Source organism: Gymnoscopelus braueri (genome assembly GCF_963280865.1).
Source record: "Gymnoscopelus braueri genome assembly, chromosome: 6".
NCBI lineage: Eukaryota > Metazoa > Chordata > Actinopteri > Myctophiformes > Myctophidae > Gymnoscopelus > Gymnoscopelus braueri.
Window position 1 is genome coordinate 36,487,512 of NC_137607.1, and position 22,500 is coordinate 36,510,011.

Below are 22,500 nucleotides of genomic sequence, written 5' to 3' on the forward strand. Positions count from 1 at the left end.
AAAAAAACAACAACATTCCAAAAATGTGTACCTAAGTAAAAGTTTTGGAATGTTGTTTTTTGGTTGTCCCACAACCTAGTTCAAACCCACCGCCAGTGATGGACAGTAACTAAAAACAAAAAAACAACAACATTCCAAAAGATGTTACCTAAGTAAATTTGTTGGAATGTTGTTTTTTGTAGCTTTTTCATGAAGCTACATTTCCAATAGAAATATTGTAACTTTGACCCTTCTAGGAGGGGACTCTTGGGAGACAAACTGATGAATGTTTGTCTCCCAAACATTCTTGCGCCATGAATGTTTGGGATCAATACATTCATGGCGCATGAATGTATGTATTGATCTGCTCCATGAATCTCGCCATTACACAGGCTGTAACTACTGCTGTGTCATTTATACAGGCAATAACTACTGCTGTGTCATTTATACAGGCTATGACTACTGCTATGTCATTTATACAGGCTGTAACTACTGCTGTGTCATTTATACAGGCTATGACTACTGCTATGTCATTTATACAGGCAATAACTACTGCTATGTCATTTATACAGGCTATGACTACTGCTGTGTCATTTATACAGGCTATAACTACTGCTATGTAATTTATACAGGCTATGACTACTGCTATGTCATTTATACAGGCTGTAACTACTGCTATGTCATTTATACAGGCTATAACTACTGCTATGTCATGTATACATGCTATAACTACTGCTATGACATTTATACAGGCTATAACTACTGCTATGTCATTTATACAGACTATAACTAACTGCTATGACATTTATACAGGCTATAGCTACTGCTGTGTAATGTATACATGCTATAACTACTGCTGTGTCATTTATACATGCTATAACTACTGCTGTGTCATTTATACAGACTATAACTAACTGCTATGTCATTTATACAGACTATAACTACTGCTATGACATTTATACAGGCAATAACTACTGCTGTGTCATTTATACAGGCAATAACTACTTCTGTGTCATTTATACATGCTATAACTACTGCTGTGTCATTTATACAGGCTATAACTACTGCTGTGTCATTTATACATGCTATAACTACTGCTGTGTCATTTATACAGGCTAAAACTACTGCTGTGTCATTTACATGCTATAACTACTGCTGTGTCATTTATACAGACTATAACTAACTGCTATGTCATTTATACATGCTATAACTACTGCTGTGTCATTTATACAGGCTATAACTACTGCTGTGTCATTTATACATGCTATAACTACTGCTGTGTCATTTATACAGACTATAACTAACTGCTATGTCATTTATACAGACTATAACTACTGCTATGACATTTATACAGACTAACTAACTGCTATGTCATTTATACATGCTATAACTACTGCTGTGTCATTTATACATGCTATAACTACTCCTGTGTCATTTATACAGGCTATAACTACTGCTATGTCATTTATACAGACTATAACTACTGCTATGTCATTTATACAGACTATAACTACTGCTATGTCATTTATACAGACTATAACTACTGCTATGTCATGTATACAGACTATAACTACTGCTATGTCATTTCCTGTGCAAATAAATCAACGTCACACGTTGCTACTGCTCACGGCGATTATGGCCTGCCTGTTCCTTTTTCTCTCTTTTCACCTTTATCTCATTACACACTCTCTCTCTCTCTCTTTGTAATAGACAGGGGCATGTCCCGACAGCACAGGCAGTGTGATGATAGTGATGAGAGGAGAGTAAGGGGGCGGAGAGGACACTTTTCCATACTATGTGCTACATTCACACACCCCCTGCATACATTTACGGTCTTCTCAAAATGCAAAACAGTTGTTTTAATGCTTGCGAGTGGCAACATTTACCCCTGAGGATCCATTCTCCATGAAAAGCGCTTAACCGGACAGAACCACTTGACTGCGGTGCAGTGTGTTTATAATTTACAGCTCTTTGCATTTGATTTAAACCAAAACTACAGTCAGCAATATGGATAGAATCCTGCCATCCTCCACTGCCCATTCGCACACATCAATAGTCTCATTAACATAACATCCAGTGGTGGAAAGTAACTAAGTACATTTACTTAAGTACTGTACTTAAGTAACATTTTGAGATGTTTACAATTATTTGAAAACTTAGTTCGTAGTTACTAGTTACTTTTCAGATATAAATCATGAAACAAACATTAACCACTTTATCCCTATTTTATACATAGGCTATTTGAAAATAGCAGATCTACAAGCTCACAACGCATCGCATCGCGACGCGCTGTGAGCTTGTAGATCTGCTATTTTCAAATATTTTAATACTTTTACTTTTGGTACTTTAAGTACATTTTGATGCCAATACTTCTGTACTTTTACTCAAGTCTGAATTCCGGACTTTACTTGTAACAGAGTATTTTTATATTGCAGTATTGGTACTTTCACTTAAGTAAAACATTTGAGTACTTTTTCCACCACTGATGCTAGGTAATGCAATTTGGGAAAGAATTGCATGTAAAGAAAATGCTACTCCTGGAAAGTCCTACAGTGGGAGATGCATGGGGTGTGTGGAGAATATGGGGTTGTGTGAGGTGTGAGATGGATGGGGAGACAAGGGTTCTAGTGGTTTCAAATGGGTCTGAGAGATGAAGGAGTCAGAGGGTGCGTCTTGTGTACATATGCTCATGCTGTGAGATGGAGACATACCTGTGTGTATGGGCTCCGGTGACTGGTCAGCTATCTGGACAGCTGCTGGCTCCCTGTACCCTACCGTGGGCTCCACTAGGATTAAACACACACACACACACACACACACACACACACACACACACACACACACACACACACACAATTAGTGACACTTATTGACGACTGCAGAGCATTATCGTACCTACAGTATATACGCCAGTAATTCTCAACCCTTTTCATTTCAGGGACTCCCATTTGATAAGGATTTTTATGTCTGGGACCCCAGTCTAAGACCATTTTTATTATTAGACATGATTTCATCTGAAATGGTTTGTCAATTGGTCCAAAATTCCTTTCCTACTGTCTCTATGCATTATGGGTATTCACCAAGCCCCCAGAACCCAGTGGTTTCATTGAAGCCAAATGGACATGCTGGCCATTCATGGTACTGCAGGCCTGGGGCCTCAACATGAACGAGCGAAAACGGTTTCGACCAATGGGCTCGACTCACGAGCGTGCGCACGTGCTTGCGCACGGGGCTGCGTGCTTCTGTGACGCAAAACTGAGGCCCTAAATAGGCCGCGCCCACCAAATTTCCAACCCGGAAGAAGGGGTGATTTAGGCCCATGCGCTGGGTGAGCAACTCAATGCAAGTGGATGGGAGGAGATTTCGAGTGCCCTCTCTATTATTTTTAACTCTATGGTATTCACCTGTTTCCTAGGCTGTGTGTTTTCCACTTCCTGTCGATTTCATTGGATATCAATGGTCATCTGACCAGTTTCATTGGATTTCATTGGATCAAATCGACAGGAAGTGGAAAACACACAGCTTAGGAAACAGGTGAATAGAGATAACAGAGTCATTCTGCGTGACGCTGTAGTATGATCAAGTAGGGCATTCATATATTAAAAAACACAAAAAGTTATATTTGGAATGATAGGTTTCTGCCCGACAGCAACAAATACAAATTAGTTTCTGTTTTGCTACTGTATGTGCTATTTGAACAACCTTTTCATACCCAGTAGTAAGCAACCTTCCAGTGCTTACATAACAATGGTTATTATGTAAATCTGCATAGTACAGCAAGGTGCCAAAACTTGGACAGAAGATTTTACTTCTACTCCACTACATCTGAAAGGCAAATATTGTACTTTTACTCCACTACTAATTACTTTGTCGAATTTTATTATTATTACAAAACATACATTAACCACTTCAGCTCTTTATATAGGCTACTTCGGCCATTTGAAAATAACCGAACAACAAGCTATTTTTGGTACTTTAAGTACATTTTGACGCCAACACTTTTGTACTTTTACTCAAGTCAATTTTGAATACCTGACTTGTAACAGAGTATTTCTACCTTGTGGTATTAACACTTTTACTTAAGTAAAAAAAAGTGAGTACTTCTTCCACCACTGGAAATGTGGACATGCACACAACCCAACAACCATACAAAAAGTGCAGGGAGGTGTGAATACATAGATATTCATTTTGATACATCCATGAACCCACTTGGCACAAACTTGGGGCCTTTTCCCACCAAAGTTTTGTCTGTGCCTTTTCCCCCAATCTGCTTTGCAACATGAAGGCTCCTTTTGTTGTTGGGCTATGCGTCGGAAAGGAATGTAACAGGGTTTTCAAAGGGCTGGACAAAAGCACTCTGTCATTTGGAGTGCCCTGTAATATAGCAGAGTGGAGCAGGGGAAAGGGAGTGAGGGAGAGAGAAAGAGAGAGCTAGAGAGAGCTAGAGAGATAGAGAGAGCGTGTACGTATGTGTCTGTGTGTGTGTGTGTGTGTGTGTGTGTGTGTGTGTGTGTGTGTGTGGTGTGGTGTGGTGTGGTGTGGTGTGGTGTGGTGTGGTGTGGTGTGGTGTGGTGTGGTGTGTGTGTGTGTGTGTGTGTGTGTGTGTGTGTGTGTGTGTGTGTGTGTGTGTGTGTGTGTGTGTGTGAGAGAAAGGGAGGGGGTATATATTCTCCCAAAAACTCATCCAGTAATCAGCACAACACCTGAACAGCTGTTTCCACATCCATGCACAGATGCACACAATACATCATATGCACACGTGCAAACCCACACATGGAGACATGCCAGTCTTTGAGTTTTAGCCGACCTGTTGTATAAGATGAAATGTATACAGTTTGTAACTTGAGATAGTCCATGTATCTCTCTCTCCACACACACACGCACACGCACACACACACACACACACACACACACACACACACACACACACACACACACACACACACACAGAGAGAACTTACTCTGGGGACACTGGGAAAGGGGGACCTGCTCAATGCGCGTCCCATTCCGACAGGCAAACACCTCCATCTGACACTGGTTCTGGTACAGCTGTCCGTCCGACCCACAAACCGGTTCCCCGTCATAGCCACAGTCCCTGTAGCAGGTGCAGCGCTCAAACTGTTCCTCCTCCAGGCAGCCAAACACATTGTTACAATGGTTACCCTGTACAAAACCTGGAGAAAAAGTGAGAATAATAAAATGATAATTTGCCACAAGTGCAGGTTGCGTGCAGTGGTGAAAGAAGTACTGAAAGAATAGCATGTTATGAGCTTGTAGTTTGGCTATTTTTGAATAGCCAAAGTATAACATAGGGCTTACTTGGTTGATGTTTTATGTGTTTTATAATATAATAATCTAAATCTACACTGTAATACAGTCAAGCCCCTAGCAGGGACCCCCCTGAGTCTATACATTTATGGAAGCATGACTGTTATTGCTTAAACATGTAACTTTATAATTGTGTGGGACATAAAATGCTATATAGTTGTTAAAAAGCTACATAGTACACTACTTGAGGAGTAAATGTACTTAGTTACTTCCCACCACTGGTTGGGTTTCACCCATTCAATTCAATTTATACTTTGGCTATTCAAAAATAGCAGACATACAAGCTCATAGAGCGGCACCGAGTGCCGCTCTATGAGCTTGTAGATCTGCTATTTTTGAAAAATCTTGAAAAATGTGTGCAAATCTTTGAAAACATTTTTTTACTCAAATATTTACTTCTGGGGGGTCCCTGGAACAAACTATTTTGAGATGGGGGGGTCCGTGGCCAAATACATATAATGTTGGGGGTCTTAATGGGTTTAAGTTGGTCAAATGATTCTGTCTGTGGGAGAGTAAAGGGTCAAAGGCATTGATAAAAGGTACAAGTGAGGTGCACAGTAAATCTCACCTATCCACTGGTTGGTGGAGCTCTCCACCTCGTTGCAGGTCGGCCCGTCACACAGCTCCCTGGCAAGTGGACTGCTCTCACTGACGTTGTAGAAGCGGGTGGCCTCGAATGCTAAATGACACCAGCATGTAGAGATTAGTGCAGTGGTTCCCAAACTGGGGGTCGGGAGCCCCAGGGGGGCCCCCAAATTATTTGGGGGGGGGGGGTCCCCAGATGATTACAACATTGTTTTCTCACTCAATAGTAAACAAACCTACATGCAGTATAAGTGTATTAGGGTATCCTTACATTTCTAAAGTTACAATTTAATGACTTTCAAGACCTTTTTAATACCAAATTGTCAAATATTACGTAAGAAAGAGGCAAACGTTGTGAAAATCACAGATTGTGAGCTTGTAGATCGGCTATTTTTGAAAGGGGCATAGCCACACACACACCATAACCGAAAAGACTTGAAAACTCGGAAAATTCCAATTTCCTCAGAAAGGGGCCAAGTTCATAAATCAGAGTGAGTTACAGGGTTCTCCTGCTCTGTGACTCGTTAAAGAGCGGTGCTAAAAATATTCATCAGAGGCACACCTGGTTCATAGTAGTCATAGACCTTGACCGGAACAGGCGCTGTCTTGCCCACTATGTATTCCCTCACTGCATGGAAGGCCACACACGTCATACACTGGCTGGGGATCTGAGGACACACACATACAAAAATATAAACAGGAATAAATAAGGACTGTTAACGTTAACCCAAGCGATTCATGTGAAGATGGAAAAAAAAAACATCTTTCTGGGCGGATCTGTTGGTTTGGGATCTGAGGACACATGCGTAAAATATATTTTCTGTCGGGTGAAAACCATTTCTTTTGTATTATTATTATTTTTAAAATATATTTTAAAATTGTGAAAATAGCCGATCTACAAGCTCACAAAGCGTCATATTGCGATGCGTTGTGAGCTTGTAGATCAGCTTTTTCACTACTTTTGTGCAACACGCTTGTATGATGGGGCAATAATTTATAAAAACTAAACATAAAAAGAGATTTCTGCCCGACAGTGACGATATAACAGAAATAAATAAGTTAACATTAACCCAAGCAATTCATGGGAAGATGGAAAACAAAATAATCTTTTAAAACTAAATTAATCATCTTTCTGGGCTTTTTAAGTGCCTGTTTGTCCTTTTCTGGTAACCAGCAGCAATGTAAACAAATGCCTGACGTTCAGTCTGACTTGCCCAATATGGGAGAGGCAGGGCAAATGTTATGCTGATGACGACATGATGGTGCATTGCGTAATTGATGGTTTCGATTAGAGAATGAAAAGAAAGTAATATGGGGGTTAAACTGACCTCATCAAAGTAGAACACAACTTTCCTCCCATCCAGCTCGTATCTCTTCAAACCCACTCTCTTGTCCATCAGCAGCTGTTGGAGAAGACAGAGGTCAGCAGGGTCCAGCACACATAAAAACCAAACCACTACTATAACCATGAGAGCCTTCTTCTTGTAGAAAACATGCTGCCTACTGCTCAGCACCAGAGTTGGCTTAACCCATTAAGATCTGATGCCGATTGCAAAAATGTCTTCTAAATCCTAACCGTTTTATGGGAAAAAGTATGTTGCTATATCAGTGGTTCTCAAACTTTTTCATGTCGAGGATCCCCAAAATTGCCGCCGCCGACCCCCCTCATCTCAAAATATTTTGTTCCAGGGACCCCCAGAGGCGAAGATTTGAGTTAAACTTTGCTTTAAATATATCAAAAGATTTGCACAAATTGCCACGTTTTTTTTTCAGATCTAGAAGCTCATAGTGCGGCACGAAGTATAAAGTATAAAATATAAAAGTATAAAATGACACAGATGCTTTCCTGGTTTTAATGAATGTTGTAGTTGGTATTAGATTTTTGATTAGATTTATTCAAATAACTCTCAGGGCCAAAAAACAAGTTATCCCGAGTATTAAAAAAAAAAAAAAAAAACGTTTATTTTTCTTTTTTGGAAAATAAATTTCAGAACCCAAGATATTGTGATCCGAAGATTTGCTGCTCCATTCACTTCTTGTTTAACTTTAAAACAATATTTTGTTTTACTTTAAAAAAATTGCTGGCACAATAGGAACATATTTTTTTATTTCATTGGCACTGAGAGAGTTAATTCCTTCCTATTTAACCAACACTCAAAGAAGGTTAAAAAAACTATCGAGGATTAAAAAAAACAATGCAAAGTTATAGACTTATTTCCACTGTGGTCCCCTTACATGAATCGACAGATACTGACATACATAACTAACACAGAATACAAAATGTAGGAGTTGCAAAGTTTCCCAGCAATAGGACGCTGCATTCATGATGTGTGTCATTTTGTGCAAAACGGCCACCTCCACAAACTTTGAAAGCCAATCATAGCCAATTGGAATGGAATATGAGAAATGTGACAGATACGTGTTGATCACATGACTACAGATACTGATTTGCGTGGCTTGGACAGAATCTGTAGGAGTAGTAACAAAAAATATGTTTTGCAAAAATCAGACTCATGGTGGCGCTATAACTGGCCGATTTGAAAAACTATTGGGTGGAGATTCTTCCTTGGCCTACTGGGAGTGTGCGTACAAAGTTTCCGCCGATCGGTCCAGTGGTGCTTCTAGCATGTCGTGCAAAACGGGCCCCTCCAGCAAACTTTGAAAGCCAATCGGAATAGAATCCCAAAAATCTGACGGATACATCTTGATCACATGACTACAGAGATAATGTGTACCAATTTGGGTGAGGCTTGGACAAAATCGGTAGGAGTAGTAGCAAAAAACTGTGTTTTGCATAGAAAACGCAACATGGGGAAAACTTGTCAGGTGGAAATGAGTGTGGCTTATTTGAGGAGTTTCATAATACATTTTCATTGTATGACCTACGGTTCAAGAATTATGCCAAAACTAGCATGCTTACACTGCTACCCTCTCAAGTAGCCATGATTTAATTCCACCTTTAAAAGTGTACTGTAGGTACGTAGGGGTGTGCCGATACACTAATTTCACCAAACGATACGATACGATATTTGGCTCACAACTTCGATACGATTTCGATACGATACGCACTTTTTTATTATGAAAATATATGGGGGAGAAAAAATGCAAACAAATAATTCTGTTTTTGCATTATTCAGACGCAAACTTGTAGCTTTTCAGCTACAATAGCCGTTTTGAATCCAAATAGGGCAATAGTGTGACACCTGACCCGAAAAAAACAACATGTTGTCACCCTTTTCACCTCGGGGCTGTTTGCATGCCTGATTATTATTATTGTAAAAAAAAAAAAAAAAAAAAGGGTTTTTTTTTTTTTTTTCAAACGATTTTTTTTTTCCCAAAACGATACATATCGTCACGAAAACGTATCGCAATATATCGCGGGACGATATATCGGCACACCCCTAGGTAGTGTAGTAGTTCAAGCACACACAGTTGTGTGACTGTGTCTGGGGTTGTTTCAGTGTTATTTATCCTAGTATTGTATGTAAGTCATGTCAAGAGTTTACTGTTCAAACTATTTCCATATGAAGCCTTGCAAAGTCTTTCTACTTCTGTTTAGATCTGGTTAATCAGACTGATATGTGCTGCAGCAACATCTGGGCCTGCTTTCTCCTAATCATCTCTCATTACAAAGTCCATGTTTGCCTGCTGACTTCTATTGGACAAAGACATTCTGAATGAACCATAATCATATAAAATCATGAGAAAGCTCTGGAAGGGGCTCTGAGAGCGTGCTACCGTAGATAAATAAAAGAAGGAAACCCTTTACCACATGTAGGAGTGCAAGGTGTGTGTGTGTGTGTGTGTGTGTGTGTGTGTGTGTGTGTGTGTGTGTGTGTGTGTGTGTGTGTGTGTGTGTGTGTGTGTGTGTGTGTGTGTGTGTGCGTGCGTGCGTGCGTGCGTGCGTGCGTGCGTGCGTGCGTGCGTGCGTGCGTGCGTGCGTGCGTGCGTTATATGTAAATATATTATATAAATATATTTTTTAAATATGTTGTGTATACAGTTTATACATAAAAAATAATAATGATATATATATATACATATAAACATACATACATACATACATACATACATACATACATACATACATACATACATACATACATACATACATACATACATACATACATACACCGCACACACAATATACATGTGTGTGTGTATGTGTGAATGCGCATCCGTTCACGGAGGGCGAGAAGAAGTGTTAATTCTCCCCACAGGGGGAATTCTCATTTTGTAGAAGGTGGCAGACCTTTGGACAACAGGGGTTTATGAGCTGCGCAGTTTGAGCTGGCGCCACCAAGACACACACACACACACACACGTGCAAAACATATGCGCGTTATACAATTTCTTTACATAAAGCCCAATTTGCATACGCAGCAACTGAAACATTCACGGTCATTAACCACTCTCAACCTGGTGTCCCAATTTCTTCACATGTCATTATGGGGCAAAACGTTTCAATTATTTTTCAAAAATAGCTCACAACACTTAGCGATGGTGACACTACTTTAGAAAGTCTTTGAATAGGGTTTACCACTTGAACCCATGCATCCATATTCTGGGGGGAATATTAGCTAAAAAATAGCCATTCAACATGCATTTTGAGCTTGCAGATCGGCTATTTTTGCAGGAAGGAAAAAAGCAGTGCAAGTACAATTGTAACTTCAGTCTGTTTCACTGGGACTAGAGGGTTTAAGTGGTATGAGTGAGTGAGTGAGTGAGTGAGTGAGTGAGTGAGTGAGTGAGTGAGTGAGTGGGACCTAGCAGAATCCATGAGAACAACTAGACATGATGACTGTGGCAGTCAGGCCTGCCACCATAAATTGAGGAATGCGAGTGGCAGTGAGGCAGGCAACAGTAAAACAGGCGGGGAGGCTTGCAGGGGTGGCTGTGTAAACTGAGCTTGTTAGCCACTAGCACTCAGGTCAGCCCAGACAGACAGACAGACAGACAGACAGACAGACAGACAGACAGACAGACAGACAGACAGACAGACAGACAGACAGACAGACAGACAGACAGACAGACAGACAGACAGACAGACAGACAGACAGACAGACAGACAGACAGACAGACAGACAGACAGACAGACAGACAGACAGACAGACAGACAGACAGACAGACACACACACACACACACACACACACACACACACACACACACAGTATATGGATTTGATTGTACCTATGTGTAAGTCAAACAGTGACTATGATTGTACTGTATGAGTTATATAGGGAGGCAGATGGGGGTGGTGGTGACACCTCCAATATTTTGGGAGGTGCCTTCAGCTAAAGTCCTATAACTGCAGTAATGAGCTTCTGATGACAACCCCCACTGTTGGTCCATCCATTCATCTCAGTACTATCTATGCCAAATCCACCACAATAACCTTCCATTTCTCTTCTCTTCTATTCATTATTTTCTGACAGACAGCCCCCACTGTACCTTACAGCAAGATTGCTTTGAAGATAGCAGATCTACAAGCCCACAACGCGTCGCATTCCGATCTTCTATCTTGTAGATATTATGGGTTAAAGTGGATAAACAGATTTCTTTAATGCTATTAACACATTTTGCTGGGGCCCCCTATGGAACCCCTTCAAGGACCCCTGGGGGTCCCCAGAATCCCAGAAGCACTGCCTTACAGGGTGGACTTGTTGTGGTGGCCCCTGTCTGTGACCCCCTAGCGGGTTCAGGCTTGGTGGTAGTGTTATAGGACTAGGGAGGCCCCGTGGCCCCTGACCCAGAGACATCATAAGCCCACAGGGCCAGAGCTGGGGCTGCATGGCCCCCCTTCTAATAAACTTGAAGGTGCCCATAAAAATGACGACCCCCCCCACACACACACACACACACACACACACACACACACACACATAATGAGCATCCACATGACTCTGACAGCACAAGTGTAGGTAGACACTCACAAACGCACAAACGCACGCACGTACTGTACACACACACAAATGCTTGCACTCAGACTGTGTCACAGTAACTCTGGTGATGCGGTGCGGAACATTCATGAACACTGCATGCACTTATTTAAAAAAATATTTGAAAAGTTCATGAACACTGCATGCACGTACGCGCGCGTGCACACACACACACACACACACACACACACACACACACACACACACACACACACACACACACACACACACACACACACACACACACACACACACACACACACACACACACACACACACACACACACACACACACACACACACACACACACACACACACACACACACACACACAGTCTGACCCCATCTGAAGGGAAGTAATGTACTCAGCAGAGAGGAAATGTTTTGGACATTCAGTCCCACACAATGAAGAGAATTTCAGGTAAACACTTCAATCCTTCCTGCTTGGGACAAATATTTACAGCTCAACACCTCTCTGTTGCACCGGGGGGGTGATATCCCAACTGCGTGCGTGTGTGCATTAACGCAGTGGTTCCCACACCTTTCATAATGAATTGACCGCTTCAGCCCTATTTTAAAAATAGTGAAAATAGCAGATGTACTCATAAAGTGATGCAATGGAAAATTTGCATTGCGTGATCAAAAAATATATAATAATAATAATTTATGTTTGAAAAGTGTTTGATTTTGTATGTCTTTTTAATTAGAAAATCTTTTGAAATAATGATTTAAAGAAATTGTAGGTAAACGTTAAAAAAGGGATAGTTACTCGCGACCCATAAAAATGGGTCTGTGACCCCAAAATGGGTCCCGACCCATTGTTTAGAAAACACTGCGTTACGGGACGCATGCTGTGTGAGCGTGTGCACGTGGAAGCAAGGTTGGGAGAGGAGTGAAGCAGGAGGGGGTCTGATGAATTCCATGTCAGACTGTCTCTCTTCAAATGCTCTCCAGATGTGGGCCCCATCTGTCTCTCTGTCTGTCTGTCTTTTTGACTACCATCTGCCGCTCAGCCTGACTGTCATTCTGATTTTGAACTTGTGCAAAAGAAGCGTAAGTACCACAGGAACCCCTAGCCTCCATATGCTGGGCATAGTATCCAAACAATCGGCGAAAACGGGCGAATATTCGGCGAAAATACCACATCTACACGATATACAGGCTGTGAGCTTGTATATGAAGAGTCCTGTAGACTCGAAAGAAAAAATAAGTTGGCCAAGCATGGATCCCTGGGGGACCCCGGTCAATTAAGTATATAGGGTTTAAGTGGACATGAAAACTTGTGTCCCTATTCTGGGGCAAACATTCATTAAAAATAGCTGTCCTAAAAGCTCTCAACGCAGTGAGTGCGTTGTGAGCAAGTAGGACAGCTATTTTTTTGCTGGGATGCAGTACCCAGAGCCTCATCCTTCTCTCTCTGACCTGGTCTGTGATCTGTAATAGGTCCATCCTTGTGACATAAGGAGCATAGACCCCTGTGGTATGCCGTTCAACTAAGTATATAGGGTTTTAATGATAAGGCCTTGTGTCCATGTGTGAATTTGTGATACACAGAGAGAGAGAGAGAGCGCGCAAGAGAGAGAGAGAAAGAGAGAGAGCATTTTGAGTTGATTTTGGCAACACCTTACCCTCTCTAGGCTTTCGATGTCGGCTCGGAAACCAGACAACATGGGAACCTCCAAGACAGCCATGTTGGACGAACCTGAGTGCAGCCACCTAGAGGAAGACAAGGCGGACACGTGTGGTGCTTGTGATGAGTAGAGGGCGGGGAGGGTGAGTGGGGTGTGGTGTGTGTGTGTGTGTGTTTTTACAAAACTATGTAAAAGAAATACAGTAAACATGTAGCGTTATACCCATAGACGGAAATGTCCAGTAACGTGCGAGGTCTAAACTGTAGTCAAAATAAAATAAAGAGTATATGGTCAATAGAAAATACCATTGACCGGATCTGTAGGTGGCGCACTTGAGTAAATTAAATTATGTCCGTCTGGCAGACATATATATTTTTTCTGACCAAAAAGGGGATTTTACACAGAAGGTGGGGTCCTGAGTCATTTCCCACCGCGAAGAATATAATGTCTTTCAACATTATAAAACTGCCTTTGTTTCGGTGAGTAGCGAAATAATGTTTATTTTTACTACCGTTTAGACCTCTCACGTTACTGGACATTTCTGTCTATGGGAATAACACTGCTCTCACCAACGCTCTGGACCAGAGCTAGAGTAGACGGGTCGGCAAGATAGTGGGTCTTGATCCTTTTCACACTAAAACCTAATTTATACTTTGTCGCACAACGGTGGCGCCCAGTGAAAATACAGATTTTCAAGCTAACAATGTGTTGCATTCTTAGCGAGCATTATAAAAATAAACTTTTTTCTTTATTCTCTACATCATTCTCAATCATGTGCTAATGTTCTCAAAGTGCATAAGTGATAGGAGGACAAAACAGGGTGTTCACTATCCTACCTGGCACAGGCCTCTAGTGAGATGCGGTAGTCCATGCTGTCCTGGTGGGCTGCCGGGTCCTCGTCGTCCGTGGGCGCCCGCCGCTTACGGTTCAGTTCGGAGCGGTTGTCGGCACGACTCCGAGGCCGGGAGGCCGGGTGTCGGGCTGTGGATAGGGGAGGCTGGGGGTGTCTCTCCTGAGCAGGCTCCTTCAGGTCCACCTTCAGCTGGAAGGCCGGCTTGACCACCGGGTCTGGGACGTTGTAGGATACGTCGATCTGTAAAAAAGAAAGAGAGACACCACTATTTGAACCACGTGAACTCTAGCGTCCCTATTCCGGGGCCAACAGATTGTGTTCAGTACATTTTATAGACAGGGAGGATTGATTGGGTTACAGACCCAGATTAGGGTGTGTTGATGTGTTGACGTTTCTGTCTTTATTTGGATTCTGTGTATCGTTGTCCCTTTTGGAATGTGACCACAAATAAATGGAAGAATTAAAAACAATAGGTTGCTAGCCAGCAACTATTCATAAAAGTGGACTTAAAATACCTTCACGCATTGGAAACTAAATATATTTTCTACAGTCACAAGGGAGACATTAGTGTAAGTTAGCAAGAGAAGCAAAGAACTGAAAACATTCTTTGGGACAGCAGGGAAAGATAAGAGATGTTTTAACTGACACCAGAACCAGATCGGTTTTAATTGACACCAGAACCAGAGATGTTGTAACTGACACCAGAAGCAAAGATCCAGAGAGATCAGACAGTAATGAGCTATGAATCATATTCGCTGGGCAGAAGACATACATTGAGTTGAATTATTTCAGTCTTGGGGCAACAGTTCTAGGGCTGTCACGATCATTACATTTCAGTTGATGATTAACTGTCATACAAATAATTACAATGAATGATTTCATTGGGTTTTTTTTGCCATTGAATGTTGGAACACAATGAATAAACATTTTTGTTTGCCTTTTAGGCATTGCACAGGGGAGATATTACATAAATAACAGCCAAGCAAAGCATACTGTATCACTGAAATATACAAAGAATTGACTGACAATGAAGCAAAATAAATAATGTACTTTGGCCAAAACAAACCTCACCCATTTTCAACCTACCTTCATATAATTGGTCTTCACTCATGCTCATTATATTATGATATAATTTTTGTCTCAAAAAGGGCTGTGGAATGTTCAGAAACCCGCCTACCAGTGGCAGGTAGGCAGGTTTGGTCATTTCAATTAATGCAAGAACAATGGCTTCTATTATAGCATGCTAACTTTCCAGGAATAGAAAGTCTGCAGTTTCTATTAGCTTGGATTCCCCATCGATGATGTCACTGGTAGGTGGATTTCTGAACTGTCCACAGCCTGCCTCTGAGACATAGCCTGGTAAACCCCTCCCTCCGGAAATCTCATTTGTATTTGATTTCAGTAGTGAGTCTGGCATGCAGGCCTGTTTGCCTTTTTTTCTGTGGCCGGGAGCTGGGCGGGATTAGTACTGTTGACTGACAACCCCTTCAGCCAATCAGCAGTTCGTTCCCCTTCAGCCAATCTGCAGTTCGTATCTCCACCACCAGAGCAGCAGGGGGACTTTTGAAATAGGTTGCTTTATTCGGATACATGCGTGTCACTGCCGGTTCTCTGATTAAAAAAAATAAATAGGCTCTGTCATGATTAAGTGACCACATATAAGAAGTTAAACAACTAAATGCTATCCGAAAAATATCTTAAAAGTAAATTCCGTGTCACAAAAAAGAAGTTTGAGAGCGTTGAAGTTTTAAAACAGCGGAGAAAACAGCGGACAGACTTTTTTTTTTAAATATATTTTTTTATCCCACGATTTTGTAACCCTTATTTTTCACCCGGGGCCAATTTTCTAAGTGATCCTGGGCACTACACTCCCCTCACCAGCCTAGGGAGGCCAGGGCCGAGCTCATGCCTCCTTCAATGCATGAGAGCCAACTGACCTTCTTGTCACCTGACAGGGGGGAGTTTCCCTGGTTGGACGTAGCGCGTGGAAGGAACACGTTATTCCAACCAGTTCCCTTCCCCTCCATCAGGCGCCCCGGCTGTCATGGGGGAGTTATAGTGACCAGGATTACAACATGTTTTTGTGAGGGTATTAACTACCCTGAGAGACACGGGGAGAACACGCAAACTCCACACAGAGTGGGCCCTTTCGCCAACCCCACCTAGGGTATGGGCGCTGATGACGCGGAGGAGGAGACACGCCCCCAGCGCGGACAGTAACATCTCGGTCGCCTGCACTCGGCTCCATTCAGGTTCACTCGGGTTCCACCTGATTGGCCAACGTAAGCTGTCAATCACAGAACAATGAGCGAGGACGCTGATAGGCGAGTCCATTTTGTGGACGAGCAAGAAACGCCCAGATAAGCCCTCAGGCCAGACCCAATTCCTGAAATCAAATGCAAATGAGATTTCCGGAAGGGGGGGGGGGTTTACCAGGCTATCTGAGACACAGACAAAGTAAACAAAAATTGTACCATTGTATTATAATGAGCATTAATGAGGACTAATTATATGAAGATGTGTTGAAAATGGATGAAGTCGTCCATTTTATACTATACTAGTAGCCAATCTACAAACTAATAATTGTGGGCTTCTAGAGCTGCTATTTTGACAGATCTACAGTACAAGCCCACAGTGCTTTAAAAAAAAAGTTTTTGCTCTATTATGCCCAACATATGGTCGCCAGGATCAAAGTAGTTAAAAGAGCATGGACAATGGCATAGAAATAATTATGGAAATATGACATTCTGTTCATTTCACCCAGCTGTTTTTATACAGATGAATGGAAATTATTCTAATGATTACGCAAAATAATTGTGATTAGCTCAATTGAATAGGAATCCTGCAGCCTGTGATGAAACTCACCTCACACACACAACCCCACACACACACACAGGTACGAACACACATGCACGCATTCGTGCACACTCAACCACAAACACACAGTCAGACTACTTACAGATACACATGCACACTCGCACACAAGTTTCTTTGATGGTGCCGCTCTTGTATTTCATTAGAAGCCAGGTGCTGCAAGCCTGAGGGGCTGTCAGAGCAGAGAGGGGTGTGGACGGAGAGAGAGAGAGAAATAGAGGAGAGAGGGAAAGTAGAGAGAGGAGTCTAAAGTAGAAGAGCTCTATATGAGAGTGTGTGTGGGTATCCTGTTTGAAGAAGGACTACGTTCAGCACAGTATCAATTTCTCGGGGTGGCTGTGTCCTTGTCAAATCAAGTCCCATCACAGACACTGGTTCTGTTCAGATTTCACACAGATGAACTCCTAGACATCACATTCACTTCTTGCTTTTGCTAATTTCCAAAGATGATGTCTATAATGTCTTTCATGAGTCACTGTGCAAGACAACTGCTCGAAACTAAGGTTAACAAACTCTGAAAAGAGAGGAGAAGAGATTACACTTTTACACTCTTGCTTCACAAGTCATACTCTATTTCACGTACAGGGAGGCAGACATTTTAATACAGAGAAGAGAAGAGAAGAGAAGAGAAGAGAAGAGAAGAGAAGAGAAGAGAAGAGAAGAGAAGAGAAGAGAAGAGAAGAGAAGAGAAGAGAAGAGAAGAGAAGAGAAGAGAAGAGAAGAGAAGAGAAGAGAAGAGAAGAGAAGGGAAGAGAAGAGAAGAGAAGAGAAGAGAATGGGAAGAGAAAGGGAAGGGAAGAGAGAAGAGAGAGGAGAGAAGAAGAAGAAGAGAAGTCCTTGCAGTAGTCTATGAAAGGGCCTTTTGTTTGTTAGTGACAAAGTAGGAAGGAAGTAAACAGCATGCTATCCAGGGGAACCGACAGGAATGATCATCCCCTTCCGTAACAATTGGCTAAGCTCTACCAGATCATTCCAATTTACAGGCAGGAATTTGGGCATTAGGTGCTGGAGCATGGGAACGCTAACTGGCTCCCCCCTGCCGGCAGATTCTCAGTGTGAGCCAATGACGCAAGCGCAGCATTACAACTCCCCATGTTACAGTACTGTATTAGGCATGGAATGTATGTATGTTTGTGTGTGTGTGTGTGTGTGTGTGTGTGTGTGTGTGTGTGTGTGTGTGTGTGTGTGTGTATGTGTGCGTGTGTGTGTGTGTGCGTATGTGAACACTGCTACTATACCTGCATGAGACAGCAGCCTTCTCCTTTAGCGCTGACAAAAAGGCCTGTGGGGATGGTGGGTATCTGGAGAGAGAGTGAGAGGAGATTATAAAAGAGTAATAAAACGGAGAACAGAAGACAGGCGGAGGAGGGGTGGAGAGGTGAACAAGTCATTTATCAAGTGAGTGAATGTTGTGGCCCGCTGCACTACCACCAGTGGCTCCCTGGCTACTAACCAGCAGGTCTTAATTGCCCCCAATTAAGCTGACACCACTAATCACAGTGGAGGAACAGGCCCGCCAGAGGGGGAACAGCTTATTACACTCTCACCTGAAGCATGCGGACCGACTCCACACAGCATGGTTAATCTGCAGCAACATTACACTGGCCAAGGTCATTTGTGTTCACCCTGTCAGGTTTATAATGAATGGGCAAACAGACCCGCGCAGTTATTAAGTCAACAGCTCTTTATTGAGTCAATGGTCCTTTTGGGAAGTCCAGCCCAGTTCAGTTTGGTTTGGTTTGGCAATGCGAACACGTCCCGGCTGTTACACGCACCGCCAGTTTCGGAGACAGAGAGATTAATGTTCAATGCCAGCACGTTGCTCTGGTGTACAGGCTTACTAATAAGTGTTTCAGTCAAACGCAATCAAGAGGGCATGGTCTTGTGCCCAGAAATGGTGGTGTGGTTAAGATCCCTTCCTCTGGGCCTGCGAGTAACCCTGCTGGCCTGGGATCAAAGCTTACCGGCTAGAACATTCACTCATGTGTCTCACCTACTCTGTTTACTCTCTCAGCCTTCACACAGCCTTTACTCTCGCAATGAAGGAAAAGGGTAGGACGGTTCACTGTCCTTGTCAGAGAAACAGTTCATGTCTCACAATGGAGAGGGTTTCTCTCAAGTGAAATGTCACCATAAGTGTTGGCAATCCTGGCATTTGTTGACATGTTTGTTCTATTTCAAAGGCACTGCAATCCATTCCACCAACATGGCCAATCACATTCATAAAAATACAACAGCATGCAAATACAGTGGAAAGCCTCATTTGTGCAGAAAAATACAACACAAGTGTTGTCCTAGGTTAATAAGACTCATAAACGCCTTAAAAGATTATGTGTGAAGGAAAAATAAAAACCCTAATTACTAAATACAATCAATTGACATCATTGTCTTCCCAGGTCCCAAACATACAAAAAATACGTTATGAATGAACCACTTAAGCATTATTTCAATGTGTCGCTTTGTGAGCTTGTAGATCTACTATTTTCACAATTTTTGAAACAATATTTATTAATTTCCTGAAAAAAATAATTATTTGAAAAACTAATTTGAGATAAAACTGTCTTGAGGGAGTACATTTACTTGCGAAGTCGCGACCCATTGGGAACCACTGCTCTAGCACGGTGGTTTTCAAAGTGGGGTCAGGGGACCCCCAGGGGTCCTTGGGGGGGTTCAAGGGGGTCCCCAGCAAAAGGTATTAATACCCTTTATCCATATTCTATACGTTGGCTATTAAAAAATATCAGATGTACAAGCTTGCAGTGTGGCACCAAGTGCTATTTGCTATAATCTGCTATTTTAGAAAAATCTTGAAACACAAATCTTCTCTTCTGGGGTACCTGGCACAAAACATTTTCAGATGGGGGTCCATGGCCAAATGACATGAAAAGGTTTGAGAACCACTGCTCTAACACACTGGCCTGTACCTTGGCGCTCTGCAGGATCTTCTGGTTGTCCTTGTTCAGGTCAAACGTCTCCTGGAAGTCCAGGTTGGTGGAGGCCAGAGAGATGGTGAGGTTCACTCCTCCCACGTAGGAGAGGATGGCGTACTCTGACAGAGACTGAAGAGCCACGCACGTGTCCTGGAATGGGAGCAAGTAAAGATCAACTTGGCAGTACTTTTCAGGGCCTTTCCGAAGTGCCCTTGAGCAAGACACTCAAATCCTATAAGGTATTAAATCACCTCTGGATAAGAGAGTCAACTAAATGCTGAAAATGTAAAATCTAACTGTAACCACCCCCGTAGTGTGAAGAAATGACAATTATCATACATTTTGTGATGCTGACGTGTTACGTTGACAAGATATGAGTCATTTTATGTCACACTCTTGGGGAATTATTAAGTGTTTTACTGACTTGGACTGATCTACAGTGTGAATCGATCAAGACCTCACACAGTAAAATCCTTAGTGTTCATTTAACTCCGGATCCATTTGGTTCCATTTGTACTCTTCGGAATTACATGAGCACTTAGACTTCACTGTGACTCCTGGCTTAGCCTCGCAAGCCCCTTCATTGGCTTTTATTGTTACCTGTGTGGAGGAGAAGCCTCCCAGGGCGTTCCTCTGCTGGGACAGCCATTTGACCACGGGCAGGGCAGAGGCCACATCTCCCAGCAGGGTGTAGGTCAGGAGGCCGTAGGCCGTCATCTCCACTTCGGCTGACACCACTGGAGGAGACCGGAGGCGGAAGAAGTATTCCCAAGAAGTATCAATACCACAATACAGAAATACTCTGTTACAAGTAAAAGTCCCTCAACATATTTTCTTAAGTAAAAAGTACAGATGTATTGGCATGAAAATATTAAGTACTGATTATGCAGAATTTCACAGGTTTATTCAAAAAATATTAAAAATGTGTACTTAAGTGCACATTTGGATAATATAACTTGCTGGTGACCAGATGGATCTGATTGTCCCAATCATCGGTGGCATTATGTGCACGTATAGTATACCTGACTGGGAGAGGCCATCGCTGAAGCCCATGAATGTGTCCTCATCCGTCACAGTGCTGCCCGTCAAACTCCAGTGGGTGAAGCCATCTATTGAGAGAGAAGGAGAGGTAGAGAGAGAGAGAGAGAGAGATTTGTCCCATTAAGACCTGAGGCGACACACACATTCAACAAATGCCTTCTAAATCAGTAGTTCTCACACTTTCAAGATTTTTCAAAAATGTTCCATAATAGCAGATGTACAAGCTCGCAGCACGGCACACGCTTGTTTATATGCTATTTTTGAATAGCCAACGCAAAAATCTAAAATGACACAGATGCTCTCCCGGTTTTAACATGTTAATAGACAGGAGATCATAAAAGTTGAAAATTTGAACCCGCTAATTATTTATAAAAATAAGCGACAAAATTACCAAAACTTGCCAACGTTTCTGAGGTATTTCAGGAGAAGGAAGGAAGGAAGGAAGTTGGATGAAAGCAATAATGTCACCGCCCCAATTATGAAGTGCTGCCCTAAAAACATTTCAATTGGTTCTGCAAAAGCATGTTTCTTTGTGTTATCTCTCTAATTGTTTCTGCCCAGTTTTAAACAACGAAAGTTGGGAGATTTCTAGATAAGTGTTTAGAGCAGTGGTTCTCAAAGTGGGGTCCAGGGGTTCCAAACGGACCCTCCCTCACAGGTCTGTAACTCTGAGGGTGTACAAATGGACTCTCAGAGTTATGGTGGTCCTGGAAATTCAAAAGTTTGAGAACCACTGGTTTAGAGACTATGTGTGTCTCTAAACCCACTTTGGGTCAAAATGAAGTTGAAGTTTGCCCTGTGGAGGTAGTACCTTACCTTGTGTGATTGCCATGTGGTTGAGGCGTCTCAGCGCCAGGGGGGCGTACGGGCTCCGCAGCAGGGCCAGGGCGTAGGCAGACAGGGCCGTGGTGTACGGGTCATCAGCGGAGTAGGTGTTGCTCTCCAGGAAGTCCTTGGCTTTGGCTACTGCCACCTTCTCTTCCTGGATGAGAGCGAGCACACACGTGCACAGTGCATGCAGATGAACATGTGTGCAGACATAATATACAAATATATCATGATACAAAAAGTAGCCTTAAAACGATGGGACCAGACACTCCTCAAATGCAGGATGACTTCCTTTATCGATGCAGTGATACGCACAACACGTTTTGCTAGTGCTATATGGCACCTGAGGAAGCATCAAGCAAAACGCCCCTCCGCGTATGATGAAGACCCCTCCGCTATGCGTCGGTGTCTAATCACCCTGTCTGGGTTTATTTCTCAATAATGACCTGCTCCCCATTGATTATCCCTTACATAACTAACACATCTGCAGTGGTTGGAGGTGGTCTCTTCA

The 22,500-nt window shown here is 42.5% G+C and overlaps 1 protein-coding gene across 1 annotated transcript in view; it reads right to left on the minus strand.

Moving 5' to 3' along the window:
• cpamd8 (C3 and PZP like alpha-2-macroglobulin domain containing 8) overlaps positions 1 to 22,500 on the minus strand; it is a 78,660-nt gene that overhangs the window by 6,635 nt on the left and 49,525 nt on the right. Inside the window, exons 32-43 of the mRNA XM_080431841.1 lie at positions 21,978 to 22,143; positions 21,143 to 21,229; positions 20,721 to 20,857; positions 20,115 to 20,270; positions 18,429 to 18,491; positions 14,300 to 14,556; positions 13,461 to 13,548; positions 7,221 to 7,295; positions 6,455 to 6,560; positions 5,876 to 5,986; positions 4,941 to 5,153; positions 2,691 to 2,765 (exon numbers count right to left, since the gene is read on the minus strand). Of these exons, the coding sequence (XP_080287967.1) occupies positions 2,691 to 2,765; positions 4,941 to 5,153; positions 5,876 to 5,986; positions 6,455 to 6,560; positions 7,221 to 7,295; positions 13,461 to 13,548; positions 14,300 to 14,556; positions 18,429 to 18,491; positions 20,115 to 20,270; positions 20,721 to 20,857; positions 21,143 to 21,229; positions 21,978 to 22,143 (1,534 nt within the window). The remainder of the gene's footprint in view (positions 1 to 2,690; positions 2,766 to 4,940; positions 5,154 to 5,875; positions 5,987 to 6,454; positions 6,561 to 7,220; positions 7,296 to 13,460; positions 13,549 to 14,299; positions 14,557 to 18,428; positions 18,492 to 20,114; positions 20,271 to 20,720; positions 20,858 to 21,142; positions 21,230 to 21,977; positions 22,144 to 22,500) is intronic.